This window comes from Leiobunum rupestre, chromosome 2 (genome assembly GCF_980474605.1).
Source record: "Leiobunum rupestre chromosome 2, qqLeiRupe1.1.hap1, whole genome shotgun sequence".
NCBI classification, from domain to species: Eukaryota; Metazoa; Arthropoda; class Arachnida; order Opiliones; family Sclerosomatidae; genus Leiobunum; species Leiobunum rupestre.
In genome coordinates this window covers 65,075,647-65,092,689 of record NC_143385.1, presented here as the reverse complement: position 1 = coordinate 65,092,689, position 17,043 = coordinate 65,075,647, and the positions used below count along the sequence as shown (strand labels likewise).

General features: G+C 40.8%; 1 protein-coding gene across 5 annotated transcripts in view; it reads left to right on the top strand.

Annotated features, from left to right (window-relative positions):
• rdgB (retinal degeneration B) overlaps positions 1-11,160 on the top strand; it is an 82,105-nt gene extending 70,945 nt beyond the window's left edge. For 3 of the 5 annotated variants that reach the window (XM_090166152.1, XM_090166153.1, XM_090166149.1), the window contains 3 exons: positions 165-348; positions 5,221-5,349; positions 8,553-9,162. In XM_090166152.1, coding sequence (XP_090022278.1) covers positions 165-348; positions 5,221-5,349; positions 8,553-8,798 — 559 coding nt within the window. In that variant the 3' untranslated portion in view covers positions 8,799-9,162. Of the gene's footprint in view, positions 1-164; positions 349-5,220; positions 5,350-8,552; positions 9,163-10,635 lie in introns of those variants that run through there. The other 2 variants (XM_090166151.1, XM_090166150.1) reach the window with 2 other exon arrangements.
• Positions 11,161-17,043: the final 5,883 nt, after the last annotated feature.

The following is a 17,043-nucleotide window of genomic DNA, read 5'->3' as shown; positions in this document are numbered from 1 at the left end:
CAAAATCGGAATGTCTCCACTAGAATCTCAGGCCACATAAGTTTCAAATCTCAGGGTGTGTTAAGCCTCTTCGTTTTGTCAGAAACTGACACACTTATCATGGAACGTAATTGTAGACTTGTTAACTATTGTCTAAGGTAAATGATAATTTCGATTGGATGTAGGCATTGGCAGGAGTTGGGCTACCTGATAATCTACATAACTGGACGTCCAGACATGCAACAGCAGAAGGTGGTCGCCTGGTTGGCGCAACATAACTTCCCTCACGGGCTGGTTTCGTTCGCGGAAGGAATCACCACCGATCCGTTGAGACACAAAGCTGACTTCTTGAAGAATCTAAAAACTAACGTTAGTACCTCCCTCTTTATAACACTTTAGCATAACCATTAGAATAGCACGCGTCTTTAATTAATTGGCCTTTCTATAAAGTAGCATTGGCCTTCTTGTTTAGTTATATCGGGCGCGTCACTCGTGACGTAGAAGCTAGGAGTAACAAACACAAGGAGAACGCAACCCGTCAAAAGTCGTGGATTTTCTTGTGTACGTTTTTCATTGGCTAGACGCTTTAGCGCCTGCTGCTATCGGAAGGGGAAAATTCGGAAATTGTTTAAAACGTTCAGCGTAAAGGCTCGTGACGCTCGTCCAATGAAATTTGTACACAACCCTTCGTTAGCGTGTTTAAAGGCTAGCTGCGTTCCCTTTGTGTTTGTTGCTCCTAGCTATCATAAACTCTGTCTTGTTCAACTTGTTAAAAAGTTCCACGCGCGTCTTGATATTTTATCGTAAACGTGCTCGAGCGATTTCGCGCGTGCTCCCCGAAATAAAAAAAATGAGCGAGCCTTTTATGCTGAAATATTAAAGAGCGCGTGGAACATTTTAACAAGTTGAACAAGACACGAATTAAAATTCGACGAGTCGCCCTTTTTATAAAGATCTAACCTTCGAAACTTTTTTTTTATTGGAAAAAAAAGTTTTTATTCACTATAAGCACTTAAACAAAGTTACATATAAATAAAAGAAATTATCACAAGGTTGCCAGGTAATCGGCAAGCCAAGCACCCGGGGGGAACGAGTTAAGAACGGATGCTGAGTTCCCTCTTTGAACCGCAATAGCAATTCTTTGCGTGAGAAATTCCACCGATCGCGGCTCGCCGGTAACCTCACGAATTCGACGCCCGATGGCATGTATGAACGCCAAACCGTCCCGACCGAAGGAACCGAGGGTTTCGATGGCGACTCTCGAGGCCCTCGTATTTGACTTTATTCTTTTGTTCAGCCTGGGTAGCCGCCCAGAGAGGGGCTGAGGAAGAAGAGGCCAAATACGAGGACGCTAGAGGGTCGGTACGGGTGAAGTCCCAGACGAGGGATTTCCCGCCCGACCAAGGGACCAGGGTTAATCCGTCTGGGCGTTTTCCGTCATCACGCGAAAGACCCGGCGGCTCCAGGATGCACGGAACTCCAGCGGAGACCAGGGTGCGTTTTAAAAGGTCGTTCACAGCACCGTGACGGGAAAATCGACCCGCGCTACGCTTACAGCTAAGACCATGGGTGCCGAAAGAGTCAACAGCACTTCCACAATTACACGAATGCGGCACACAGATGCGGGCGCCCAGGCGAAGGCCGACGGCGATTCGAAATGAATCGTCGTTTAAGAGGGTGCCAAGAGAGGGCGAGGGGAGCGCGTTCACCCAGCATCCCGACTCCTTAGATTTTACCGAGTGCAGTCTTGCCTTGTCCCTATCAGTGACAGCGCAGTCCCACAGGAAAGCGGACGACTTTTCGACAAATGGGCTCTCCCACACTTTTTGATGGGGCCAGTGGTCAGAGGGCGGTAAATTTGCGTCTGTCCTGAGCTTCCACTGTGTTAAGGCATCATGAAACGCGGGATCGGAAGAGACGGAAATTGACGCGGGTAGAATGTCGCGCACCAGGCCGACTACGCTGGAGGCCGAAGCCAGGAATGCTGGCAGGGATAAAGTAGCCGCGTGTCGAACTCCAAGACCGTCCGCTGCCACCGGAAGCGAGGATTGTATCCATGGAGCGTCGTCCATCAAAGTATTTGTGACGTATTGCAGCGCAACACGTAGGGTATCGTCGAACGACTGAAGCCCGTCCTCGAATCGCCAGACAGGGGAGCTACGTAGAAGATACGAGAGCTTAGGAATAGCCAACGAGTTCTTTAAGAGGAAGAAGCCGTGATGAGCCGATATGTCTTTGAGGTTCCCGACCATTGTTTTTAGCGCCGCAATCTTACTCGTGATGCAAGAGGAAATAGCTTCGTCCGAAAGGGGCGCACCGAGAAGGACGCTACCTTGGAGCGAGAGTCAAGCGAGTCTGAAAACCCCCATTTGAGAAAAACCAGTTTTAGGTTCGAAATCTAGGATAATAACAAGAAAATTGATAAAAATTGAGTGAAAATATATATTGAAATTTTTGTACAGATTATCTTAATTAAAAAACACTCAGGATTCTTATTTTGAATTTCTTTCAATAGTCACGTATCTCGACTTACTTGACTTTTGCTCTCAGGTAGCGTCCCGTAAGCTCTAAAACTGAAATTATAGTATCAAAGCTCAAATATTATCGAATTTTCTAGAAAATTATAGTACTCAAGTACGGCCAGCTTTGATTACTCGCTATAACGTTGCAGCACTTGATCATAGTTGGGCGTTTAACTTGGAAGTAGGTAAAAGTATCAGTCACCCCTTTCCAAGTTCCTACAACACGCTTGATTAGTCCATGGTTATTTCTTAAGTTAATTGATAGGAACTTTCTAAAATATAGTTAAATTATCGCGAAAAGCGTACTGTATAGAACGGAGCAAATCGAAAATAATATTATCGAAATGTACTATAATTATAGTACGGTTGGCAACGCTGCTCTAGAGAAAAAATTATTTTAGAAATCTTGAAATCAGGACCATATATATAGGAAACGTATATAAAGGTCTAGATAAAAAATTTCAAAGGGAGTGAATACGGAGGTGACAGCTAGCAGAAACGCGTAATTTCTGCAGGCTATACTTATAAGGCGCTATCTATCGGTAAGAAAGCTCGTGCTATCGTCGCGAGAGCCATTGTCTCCTGCTTAAAAATTATACTAAAAGTGTCTAAAGAGTACGGCCTGCGGAAAGGTCAAGCGCTTAGTACTAAAATGCTAAGAGAGCTCGCGCTCTTGGTCACGTGCCTTCCTCGGTGTCTGTCCCCTTGATCGTGAGAATTCTCACTTCTCAATATTTTGACGGTCCTTCTCACAGGAAGTGACGTAATCTCTTCTCACAGGGATGACGTAATCTCTTCTCACAGGGATGACGTAATCTCTTTTCACAGGAGGTGACGTCATCTCTTTTCACAGGAGGTGACGTCATCTCTTCTCACGAGTTCTCTTGAGAAGAGTGAGAATGGCTCCGAGCATTCTCACTTTCTCAAAAAGGGGGGATATTATAAATAAAAATTACAGCTAATATTTTAATCAGTTTACTTGATGCTGAAGGAAATAAACATATTTTTGTGGAAGAAAATAAATTTCAGAGAAACCCGAATGTTAAGATAATTTCCGATGAAATATTTCCTTTTAAATTATAAATAAAATGTTTTCTTCCTTCTTATCAAGAATGTATTTCTTTATACTCAGGGTGAATGAATATGTCGAGATTATTTTTAGCGTTTTTCCAATTCCACCCGTTGGGGCCCCCGGTATGCTCCTCCGCTTTAATAAAATCAAATAATAATGCAATCTCATTGGTTCTTAAAAATTACTTTTTTTTCGACTCGATTAACGTTGCTGCGAGGACGCAAAAAATAAGACCGCCTCCTTCCCCCCCCCCCCCTTAGCGTGACGGGGTTAGGGCCTCAACGTGTCCGTCGATAGTCTCGACCATAGAAATCTCATAGGTAACTAGAATGCTGCCGCCTACGGCCGAGCTTGACGCCAGTTCGCCTTGAACCTTCAGCCAATGAGAGGCCGTAGAGTGGTTCCGCCAAGGAGGATAATAATCCTCCTTGGTTCCGTTACTATAGCGGGAAATAGGTGACGTCATTCACTCCGGTGACATTAAATTCTTGGCAGAACCGCTCTTTGAGCTCTGATTGGCTGAGATCTGGCGTCGTCTGCAACGGCGTTTGGGCCATTTGCCAGTTACTCGGCAGCATTCTAGTTACTTATGAGATTTCTATGGTCTCGACATATTCATTCTCCCTGAGTAGAAATAAATACATTCTTGTTCTTATATTGTCGTGAAATCGTGTAAAAATAATATTTATTGTCAAAGGCTTAGATTACAACGTTCATGACATTCTCGTACGCTTTTAGAAGAATATCTTCTTAGAATTTTGACGCACCCCTGAACGAAAATCAGTTCCCTAAAAAACCAGAAATCAACACGAAGATCGTGCTCTGAAATCTCAAAATCTGTTTCTGATTTCTGAAATAACTTTAACAAAAACTCTTGTTAATCCATTATCTAATTCACATTAAGACGAAAACATTGTTTGTAGCAGCGACTTATAAATCCAGATTAAAAGATAAATTATTTTTTGCTAAAGTAAGAGTTACTTTTCATTTTGAAAACGTTTTAAATTACGCTAAGCCTTGCCCTTAAATGGTAACGAGCGATGGTAACAAATTATACAACGGAAATTTATTTATGAAGATACTACTGGGTGGCGCTATTACAAAACAATGTAACCAATTTAGAAGTTTCATTTAAAAAAATATCAATGTAACCTAATGTCATATTTATTGTTATGGTGTTATGGTTTGTGATTTATGGTTTTTATGGTTTATATTTTTTATGGTTTATATTCTGTATGGTTTATGTTGTTTATGGTTTATGGTTTTTGTCATTTATGGTTTATGTTGTTTATGGTTTATGGTTTTTGTCATTTATGGTTTATGTTGTTTATGGTTTATGGTTTTTGTCATTTATGGTTTATGTTCTTTAATCTTTATGGTATTATCGTTACCTTAGTTTAAAACAATCGTAACTCTAGCTTTAACGTAGCCAGGGCCGTAAGCAGGGGGGGGGGGCGGTCGGGCCGTGCCCACCCTGAACCGTATGGTTGTATGTACAATTTTTATTTTTTTCCCCCATTGCGTGCCTCCCCCCCTGAAATCAAATCCTGGGTACGGTGCTGAACGTAGCCCAAGTTATAAGGTTTTTAAACTCATTCAATATGGTTTAATCTAATTATGGGTGATATTCTAAATTTTTGTTTACAGGCTGATATGATCTTCCACGCCGCGTACGGATCCAGCAAAGATATTTGGGTGTACTCCTCTCTAGGAATAACCGCAGACAAGATATTTACAGTCGGGAAGGTTTCCAAGAAGCAGCATTCTCTAGCGGTGGTAATTACTCTCTTTTGACCGATTCAATGTGGCACTTACACTCTTTGCAAAATCGATTTTGTCGTGACTACTTTCACAGCCAATTGCGTGTTGTGAGTAATTGTGGGGGGGGGGGCATAAATGATTACTCGATTACTTAAATATTCGGTAATCAGCAAAAATCCTGGAAATCTTGGCTTCCACAAAAAGATCTGGAAATTTTTATGTAAATCTTAAAAACAGAAGATTACTTCTAAACCATAAAATCACTGAGAATCGAAAACAACCTTTAGAAATCAAGGAAATCTTTGATAATAACTTTAATCAGTAGTACATTATCCTAGAAATAATAAATCATTGAGAATTGACGGAAATCTTTTGCAATCAGAATCTAGTGTACATTTTTATTCTTAAGTGGCTGCTTTAAATCGTAGGGGCATGGTTTGAATCGTGCGGAGGCGTGGGTTCAGTTTTGGGGCGTGGTTTGAATCGCGCAGGCGTTTATTTTATCGTGAGTAGCCTGGTTTGAATCTCGCGGGTGCAGGCTCTATCGGGGGCGTGATTGGAATCGCGGGGGGTGTGGTTTGAATAGTGCGGGAATGGGCCAACGGGGGCGTGGTTTGAATCGCGCGGAGGCGTGGGTTCAGTTTTGGGGCGTGGTTTGAATCGCGCAGGCGTTTATTTTATCGTGAGTAACCTGGTTTGAATCTCGCGGGTGCAGGCTCTATCGGGGGCGTGATTGGAATCGCGGGGGGTGTGGTTTGAATAGTGCGGGAATGGGCCAACGGGGGCGTGGTTTGAATCGCGCGGAGGCGTGGGTTCAGTTTTGGGGCGTGGTTTGAATCGCGCAGGCGTTTATTTTATCGTGAGTAACCTGGTTTGAATCTCGCGGGTGCAGGCTCTATCGGGGGCGTGATTGGAATCGCGGGGGGTGTGGTTTGAATAGTGCGGGAATGGGCCAACGGGGGCGTGGTTTGAATCGCGCGGAGGCGTGGGTTCAGTTTTGGGGCGTGGTTTGAATCGCGCAGGCGTTTATTTTATCGTGAGTAACCTGGTTTGAATCTCGCGGGTGCAGGCTCTATCGGGGGCGTGATTGGAATCGCGGGGGGTGTGGTTTGAATAGTGCGGGAATGGGCCAACGGGGGCGTGGTTTGAATCGCGCGGAGGCGTGGGTTCAGTTTTGGGGCGTGGTTTGAATCGCGCAGGCGTTTATTTTATCGTGAGTAGCCTGGTTTGAATCTCGCGGGTGCAGGCTCTATCGGGGGCGTGATTGGAATCGCGGGGGGTGTGGTTTGAATAGTGCGGGAATGGGCCAACGGGGGCGTGGTTTGAATCGCGCGGAGGCGTGGGTTCAGTTTTGGGGCGTGGTTTGAATCGCGCAGGCGTTTATTTTATCGTGAGTAACCTGGTTTGAATCTCGCGGGTGCAGGCTCTATCGGGGGCGTGATTGGAATCGCGGGGGGTGTGGTTTGAATAGTGCGGGAATGGGCCAACGGGGGCGTGGTTTGAATCGCGCGGAGGCGTGGGTTCAGTTTTGGGGCGTGGTTTGAATCGCGCAGGCGTTTATTTTATCGTGAGTAACCTGGTTTGAATCTCGCGGGTGCAGGCTCTATCGGGGGCGTGATTGGAATCGCGGGGGGTGTGGTTTGAATAGTGCGGGAATGGGCCAACGGGGGCGTGGTTTGAATCGTGCGGAGGCGGGGGTTTAATTTAGGGGCGTGGTTTGAATCGTGCGGAGGCGTGTTTGGAATCGCGCGGAGGCGGGGGTTTAATTTTTGGGTGCGGTTTTAATCGTGCGGAGGCGGGGGTTTAATTTTGGGGCGTGGTTTGAATCATACAGGTGTGTGTTTATCTTGGAGGCGTTGTTAAATCTAGAGGTGGTATTCATATCAGAATTAAACGTCGTTACTTAGATTAAGTAGCGTAGCGAGGGGGGGGGGGGGCAGGTAAGGCAGCCGGCTGGTAGCCAGGGGCGGGCGCCAAGTTATGACTGATAATGATTAGGTTTTGTTTGAAAACAAGATATATAACTGCGCGATGGGGACAGCCTGGGGGGGGGGATTTTGGTGTTTTGTCCTGGGCGCCAAATATCCTCTCTACGCCACTGGGAGTGTCTCGAATGAAATCAGAAGTGAACCAAAAGCTGCCCCATTGCCTTAAAGGGACTTTCAAGGGAGGTGTGAGGGGTAATATTCAGCTAGGCTAATACCCAAGGCACCACCTTAGGCCAAAGTCATCTAGCTACTTTTAATGCCTTTAAACAGGTGGCCGGGTTACAATGCGTAGGAGGGTGGTGGCAAGCCCTTCATGCCAACAGCTCCCTACACTCACTATTACCGTTAACCTCTGCAAGTTTCTAGAAAGTAACTGAAACCTAGGAGCAACAAACGCAAGGAGAACGCAGCTAGCCTTTAAACACGCTAACTCAGTGTTGTGTACAAATTGCATTGGACGAGCCTTTAAGCTGCACGTTTTGCGGAAAGGGGGAAGATAATTTCCGAATTCCCCCCTAAAGCGTCTAACCAATGAAAATTGTACGCGAGAAAATGCACGACTTTTGACGGGTTGCCTTCTCCTTGTGTCGGCAGTGCTGTGTTTGTTGCCCCTAGCCGAAACGTCATCAGAGTGGTCAGTGGTACTTTGTAAATGCGTCGAACAGCGACCCAATGACGTATTTTAAATGGACTCCCACAGCTCTCCCTTGAAAGTCCCTTTAAAGGGAGTATAACCTTTCAGGAATTTGGGTGCAATACATAATTCCCTCCCCTCATTTTTTAGCCACGTGATATACGTATAGTGAAATATAGTGGTTTTTGAGTAATAATCCAACAAAAAGTACTCCCGCTTTGATAATGCTTTAATTTCTCATATTGACTAGAACGACTTTCGTGAATCTAAAACCACGTACCTCATTATTAAGAAATTATATTTGAATACATATCCAAACTATAATGACAATAATTAATTTATAGCTCGGATATTGTTGTTTATATGTTAATTAAGGGTGTATTTAAAAATAAACACTAAATACGAAACAAAAAAGGTTTCAAGTGAGAACACCTCTTCAGGGCGGGCACGCTTCCTCTAATAGAAGAATTGGGGGTTTCTACTATCGTTCTAGACTAGCGCCACGAGCGAGAAAAGAGAGAAGCTATGGCGCACCCTACCAAACAAGGATGGTTCTACTCCCTCTAAGGTATCTAATACGAATAACCCACTTTCAGGTGTTGTCCGACGGTTACGCCGCCCACTTGAGCGATTTGAAGGCGGCGGGCGGCTCGAGGCCGGCTCAAGGCAACGCCCGCATGATCATCCCTAGGGGCTGTTTCAGCTTACCGGGAGTCGGCAGCGGCGCCTTGCGTCAACGGCGGTCGGCGAAAAGAACGACTTCCTACCCCCTGGCGGGACAAACCAGCGACTCGAAAACACGCGGTCTTTCACCAAAACCTCTGTCCCATCTTAAAACTTAGTGTGAGCTTTTTATTTTGGCGTTTTCTGTCAAGTAATACCAAAAAAAAAACATTACACTTAACAAAAAAATGAAAATATTGGGGTTTGATTTATGCTATAAAAATTGGCGCCAAAATATTGACAATATTACTATTTTTAAAGCAATTTGGGGTTTAGTTACAGAACGGGAATTGTACTCAGGAAAATTTTTAAACCTCTTTTCAACAAACGGATTCTAGTCACGGAACTGAATACGATAAATTAAAAACCCATAGCGACAAAAACCACCAAATAAACCCCTAAGGGATTCTGGTCACAAAAACGTCATAATTATTAAAAGTGGTTCGTATTACTGTAGATATATCCATTGAGTTGCCGTGGGGGGGGGGGAAACTGCCAAGGCTTAAAACCGAGGCTTAAATAAATTGCATCCTTCCCCTCTTTTATGTACATAACATCGTTTCACGCAAAACTAAAAAATACGACAGAATTTGATGTGAAAAATGTCGTTTCATAAATCGAAATACAGTATTTAAACACTGGAAAATTAAACCAAAAAAATACAAAAGTTTTTTCCTTAAAATATACAGACGACTGTGTTGTCGAAAGTAGCCACCAGGTGGAGTAAATGTCACCTGAGTGCCAAAAATAAATCCATAAACCTTTTGAAATTATACAAAACGCTTCGCAAGATCTTAAAAAAAAATAAATGTGAAATTATTATTACCAAAAAAATGGCGGAGATTATATTGTGAAATTAAAATGTAAAGTGTAATAGAGGATAGATTGTCCATATTTTGATGAAAATGCAAAACATGCCAGTTTAAGAAGTCAGTTGTAAACCTATTTATAAGGATTAAATACTACGAAACGTTTATATATTTAAAATAACAAAAAAGGCCATAAAAATAGACCAAGGCTTAATTAATTTGCGATTAAATCTAGTCGCCAGAGAAATATATATTACAAACAAAATAATAGAGACATATGGAAGATCTATATAACATTATTAGGAATTATAATAGAGTATGGACCAAAGCTTAGCATTTTTCGTTTTATAACTAAGGTTTAGCATTTAAATTTGTTTATATTTAATTACAAATTTAGGGAGAAAAACAAAAGCTTAAGCGAAATGTGACTAATAAATAAGGCTTAACTTAATGAGACGTTTTTTACATTTAAGCGAATTAAGCCTTAAGCCTTTTTTGAACGTATGGTCCATTTAAAGTTCACAAAATAGTCTTTAAAAAAGTAATTGTTGTTTGAATTTTTGCATTTGAAAGTTTGAAGCTTGTGTGATTTTACGAAAACAAAGAAAAAAAACTAAATTAGGGGAAAAAATTTTGAATTATAAATACACAAAAACATTTTATAATTTTTTCGTTGTGATAGCCTTCTACAGGCCAAAAAATATATATACATGTACCATGTTTGAAAATAATACTTGTAGCTTTGGTTTCTCAAAAACAAAATTACCCTTTAAATTACATTCCTATAATTTCCCAGTTAACGAGCCTTAAAATCTAATAACTTTAAATTCATTGTAAATCCAACATTCCATTTTTTTAATTCCTCCATTATTATTTTATTATAACTATTATAATTTGTGTTGTTGTCGTTATTTTATTTTAAACTGTTTTTGGGATAGTTTCCGGCACTTATTAATAATATTTGTGCCATACGAAATATTATATTGTCTGAGTATTTTTTTTAGGGTTAAATGTTTAGTGCCCAGATAATTTAGAAAATTGTTTCATAAAAACTGCTTTACTTGTCATGTTTTTCTATGCAAATAACCAAAAAAAGTTATCCGAAAATCCAAAATAATTAAATTAAAATTGTCGAGTTTACTTTCAGTTCTTTAAAGAATCTGGGGCTATCTCTAACCAAACTTAACTATTGACCGATTTCAAAATTAATTTTCCGCTCAATTTGGAAATATACTGTGTTGTTCAATTTCATTTTGTTTTTATTTTTTTATTGGCTTTTAGCTAGAAAATATATTTAATATATAAGCGTCTAGTCTACGGTGTCTTTGCTTAATAATGTAGTTCACCAATTCAACTTGAAATAGAGGCTTTTAGCGATTGTAGTTTAAATTATTTGGTAACTTCATCCGCTAAACTATGGCGCTACTAATTTGAACTAGCCTAGAAGGTTCTATTTCGAGTGAAATGCTGAATTAGAATATGATTCAATCGTAATAGTTTGTAATCAAAGCAAAATTTATTTCCAATATTAATTTAAAATCAAAATTTATAATATTTCTTGTTCTTGTGCTTTAATTTGAAAAAAACACCCTTACAATATTGTGTGCATTTAAAAAAAAAGTACAAAATTTTTGCTATTAAAAGGCAATATGTATAGTTGAAAAATATATAGATGTATGTGATAATTGTACTAGTCTATATAAAATATATATAAAAAAATGCGTGTTTCGATTATTAGATCCAAACTAGATTCAAATCTGGCGTCTTTTCGCGACCGAAAACTATCGCAACGCCCCCTTTGGTTCGCCATTGAAACCTAGGTAGGTAGCGACTAAAGCAGACGCTATTACTTTCTCCTCGTCGTTAATGGTAAATTTGACTTTTTAAATAATGTTACTTGCATTTTTATATAATTTTTGCATCGTTTGCTTATAATTTGATAAGTTTATTTAAGAAAAACCATTCTTATGACTTTTTAATTTGGCTGTAGCAGACGCTAGATCATAATCTCAACCAGGGCTGGACATAAGGATAATTTTTTTAGTAGTCAGCCTCACTAGTGAGCCTCCTACCTTAAATTATTTTAGTAGTCAATGACTAGTGGGGGTAAAAATGGGGGTATGAAAACAAGGACAGCCAACACTTTGCTTTACCCGTCAGAATTAAAAGAGGAATTTATTATCACTTGAGTTACATGACTTGGGCCGATCACAATTTTTTTTAAAAAAATGGGATTGAAGAATGATGAATTTATGATATGCCATATTCTCCATTATTTATGAATATTTAGGTCAATTTTTCACTAGTCAAATTAATTAATGAGCCCCCAGATTTCGATTCATCTTAGTAGTCAGAACATTTATTTTAGTAGTCAAATTCCGCCTTATGTCCAACCCTGATCGCAACCTCGGTGAAACTAGCGCCGTTACGCCACCTAAACTCGTTTCGATCGCGTATATACGCTCCGTCGATTGGCTAAAATGCTTAATAATTACATTCTACATAGATGGCGGCAGCATGTGTATATGCGAGAACAATATTATTTGCTTAATTCAAATATTCATGAGTGACTACTTGGAAAGTGGCCGAGGGCGAAAGTGGCAGCTAGGAGCAACAAACACAAGGATAACTCAACTAGCCTTTAAACACGCTAACGCAGTGTTGTGTACAAATTCCATTGAACGAGCCTTTAGTAGCCCTTTACGCTGGACGTTTTAGTCATTTAGAAAACTATTCATAAGGAATACGGACAGAATCCCCCCAGGAAAAAATCCCCCCATTCCAATTGATTGTTCGGACAAAATCCCCCAAAAGGAATACGGACAGAATCCCCCCAGGACAGAATCCCCCCAGGACAGAATCCCCCCAGGACAGAAGCCCCCCAGGACAGAAGCCCCCCAGGACAGAAGCCCCCCAGGACAGAATCCCCCCAGGACAGAATCCCCCCCAGGACAGAATCCCCCAGGACAAAATCCCCCCAGGACAAAATCCCCCCATTCCAATTGATTGTTCGGACAAAATCCCCCAAAACGACGGATCGTTTTTGAAGAATTTTCTTTAGGTTAGGTTAATTTAAATTTAAAAATTAGGCCAAAACTTTAAAATCAATTTGGACTTACTTGGGGGATTTTGTCTTTTACTGGGGGGGGGGATTTTTTCTTAATCCCCCGGACAAAATGTGCTTTTTTATGTCCTTAGATCCTGTTCATAACATTTCATTTGCGATCCAATAAGCTTTGGATATGAACGAAGGCCTAAAGCTCGCCTCAATCACGGACCGTTTATTTATATACGGTCCATGCCTCAATGACGGACACAACGGTGCCCTTTAGGGCTGGCCAAATTTTAATTTGTTACTACTCCTGGGATAAATTATAAACGAATGTAACCGAGTGACTATACAAGAAACGATAATTTCTTGGCCGTGTCTATTTTGGACGGTTTTTCGGGCCAAATTAGCCGGGGACTATTTTGGCCCGTTTTTCGGGCTAAATTAGCTTGCCGTCCAGTGCTTAGCTATTTTAACCAGAAAAAAGGTCCAAAATAGTCTTCACCGCGCGGCCAACACTATTTTGGCCTGTTTCTCAAATCGGGGGAAAATAGTGTGCGAACTGCGACCGAGTAACCACTATTTTCGCCTGTTTTTTCGGGCTTCGATTTTTTTCAGGCGAAATTAGTCCTGACCGCGCGGCGTATACTATTTTAGCTTGTTTTTCGTGGCAACGAATTTTATGGCTTATTTAGCTCTTATAGAGTGAAATCACTATTTTGGCCCTGGAAAAACGGCGAAAAACAAAAACATACTAAAATAGTGCTCGCCGCGCGGCCGTAACTATTTTACCCCTGCTACTTGAAGACATGGTTCAAGGTCATCGACATTTTCGCAGTAGGTTTCCCCATACGACTTGAAAATTTCCAAATCCTACCTAAAACATATTTTGAGATATTCGCCCTGGTTCATTTTTTAGTGGACACCCTGTATATCGAAGTGGCGTACGTGGGGAGGGGGGATAACTTAATTTTAATTTAGCTCAACGACTTTTCAAGATAGAACGACCACCAGGGTTTTGCTTAGAGGAAAGTAAATTTAAAGGGTGACAGGCAGAAGAAAACCTAGGCCTTTGAAATGAATTTGATGTCCAACCCCACCTACTTTTATGAGGGATATTGCAAATTGTGGACGACGACGACAACGAAATCACCACTTTACGGCTTTGAAACTATAAAAATGGTCTCACTTCATATATCTTTTACCTTCATTAGCAACTCTAGTTGTGTTCAATGAACACAATCTCCCCCCCCCCCCCCCGCCACCGAGTGCGCCACTGGAGAGATTGTAGTACTCGCTTACTTAGAGAAATGTGAACAAATATGGAAAATTAAGGTTTTTTAAAATTCAATTAACACATTACACCTTACCCTCCCTCCCGATTGGGTGCGCCACGGGAGTAATAGTGCTAATTAAGGTATCCCCCCCATCATATATCGATGTGGATCTAATTAACGACATTCCATAACAATAGTCCCACTTCGATATATAATATCAAATTACCGATAGTATTGGTCAAATTCAAAATCATGGCGGTCTGTAATGCTGACGTAAGATATATCGATGTGGAACTAAAAATGAGATAAATTAGCTAAAACAAGTTGGCAAGTCAAAATATACCTCTCCTCGGAAGAATTGTCCCTAGTGGTATTAATTTATCGAGATAACCCTTAAAGATATATCACCGCAATTTAGAGTTATTTGTTAAAAATGTTATCCCAGTTCTATCCCGCCCGGTATAAAATTTTAATTTATAATTAAAATAATTGAGACGAAACGACCAATTTTAATTTATTCAGAATATCATAAGTTAAGTAGTTACAACAGTGAGTTAGACGTACTATAACAATGCACAATTGAATTAAACCCTGTTTACAGTACAAGTTTATCAGTTGAATATAATACGAAACAAATTTTAATGAAAGAAATATCTACAGAGGGTATTATAACGACCGTTCGCTTTTTGGTAGGGGTGTGCAAAATATTTGGTCAGACCAAATAATTCGATCGAATACCAAATCGAATATTCGATTCGTCGAATCGAATAGCGCTTGGAAAAGTTCGCGAATAATCGAATTTTTTTATCAAATAGTCGAATATTCGAAAAGATAGGGAAAAAGTATTTGGTATTTTCAAATAGTTTGCAAACTGATCGAATAACCGCGGGTCTTTTTCTAATTTGTTGAAGTTCAAGGCCATCCCAGGAGAGCGTAGTGAAATTTCCGAACTAGTCCTTATTTCTGGCACCTCTCTTTAGGCCGCAGCGCCAAGGACCATATAAAGAGTAGCTTGCACGTCCGTTATCCATACCGTTTGTATTAAAATTTCTTAGCCAAAGGCAGATTCTGTGTATTCTAGCGCCTATTGGCTAGATTACTCGCGTGTTCTCTTTTGTTATGGAATTTTCTAGAATAGCAAAGTAAAACTAAAATTGAGTCTAAAACGTAAACCAAGTCAGGGCTGCCAGTTGGGCGGTTTTCCAGCCCAATTGGGCTACTTTCGACAGTCATTCACGAGAGATTTATCGTTGGGCTGTTGGGCGATTTTTTGGGCTAGTTGATAGACTCCTCACTTTGACCTTCGGGATATAATTTATTTTTAGCAATTGATGGAACTTATTCTTCTTTTTTATTTATTTCTGAAAAACTATCGTCTAGAATTATGTTTTTACACCTGTTAGCTAGACGGCTCTTCATGGGGTCTATACATATAATACATTTTTTAGAGTGGAATTTTTCTGTGCAGGTGCATGGTTAGTTTTCCCCTTAACTGCCTTCCTTATTGCTTATTTCTACGTACAAATTTCCTAATATAGTAATATAGCCCTCGGTCGGAGGTCGGGGGTAAATAGCCGAGGGGGTAAAGAAATACTCGAATACGTTTTTAGGTCATTTTGATATTTGCGATTGGAACAGTACTTAAGAGTCATCATCTCTTCGGTTTTCGATTTATTTCGTGTTTATTTTTAGTTTAGGAATTGCATGCGATTTGACTTGTTAGAAAGCATTTTATACGTGAGGTTTGGATTATCAAGACTTGGGATAAAAATTTCGCAATTTATCCAAGTCTATTAAAATTTAATAGTTCCATTTACGAATGATGAATCTTGGTATTTTCATCCATCAATAACAGGGTTGCCACCAAATGTTTAGATTCGTATTCCCTGACCATTTTAAGCAATTTTTCTTGACTTTTAAAGGCCAACATTTTTCAGTAAAAAGGTTATTGCAATGTTTAAAAAATTAGCCAATCTTCCAAGAAAATAAATGATAATCATAAAATTTGTCATAGATCTAGAGTAAAAATACCTTTAAAAATGCCAAGATAAAATTGAATTCCCTGATTTTTCCCTGAATTTTTATAATTTCTTAAAATTCCGTGAGGTTTTAACATAGAAATCTCATAGGTAACTAGAATGCTGCCGTGTAACTGGCAAATGGGCCAAACGCCGTGGCAGACGATAGCCAGATCTCAGCCAATCAGAGCTCAAAGAGTGGTTCTGCCAAGAATTTAATGTAACCAGAGAGAATGACGTTACCTATCTCCCGCTATAGTAGCGGATCCAAGGAGGATTATTATCCTCCTTGGCGGAACCACTCTACGGCCTCTCATTGGCTGAAGGTTCAAGGCGAACTGGCGTCAAGCTCGGCCGTAGGCGGCAGCATTCTAGTTACCTATGAGATTTCTATGGGTTTTAAGCCCGTTTTTAAATTCCCTGACTTTTCTCTGATTGCTCTAACGTGTGGCAAACCTGAATAAACAAAAACTCCCTTAAAATAGTTACTTCGTAATTGAGCGAAGCTCTCACTGTGGAAAATTGCCAGGAACGTTGGCTGTCCTTCGCGCATTGGGGGAAAGGAAGAGGTGAGTTTCGGAAAGCGACTCTAGAGAAAAGATTGTTGTCCGTAGGAAGCCAAAGGAGTGGGGGGAAAAGGGGAGTTTTAGAAAGCGACTCTAGAGAAAAGATTGCTGTCCGTCGGAACCTAAACGAGTTGGGGGAAAGGGTAGCTTGTAGGGGTGTGCGAATACTCGATCATCATCGAGTACCCGACGTTTTTTGAGGTCGAGTACTCGAAACTCGAACTCGAATAAGAAAATTTAAATACTCGTCGATTATCGAGTAGTAAAAATTTGCCTTATCCGAGTACTCGACTACCGAATAAGCCGCTTGCTAAACTCGTCGAGTTATTTCCCCGTCGATAATATTCAGCCCGTCGTGTAATCGTCTAAAAACGGCACACTCCCCCTCTAAAAGAGTCTCTTTCTCTTCGTCTAGCCCTTTTCTCCACCGATGAAGCGTTTTATTTTACCTTCAACGCGCGGCTGCGCAGTACACAGCTATGATATAAATAAATGCAACCGTTACCTGGTACTCTTAGGCATACGGTACGACGGCTAGCTTTGAATTGGTAGTAGTAACAAGTAAGGCATACGGTACGACGGCTAGCTTTGAATTGGTAGTAGTAACAAGTAAGGCGGACTTCCTCTACTTCTAGAACTTTCTCT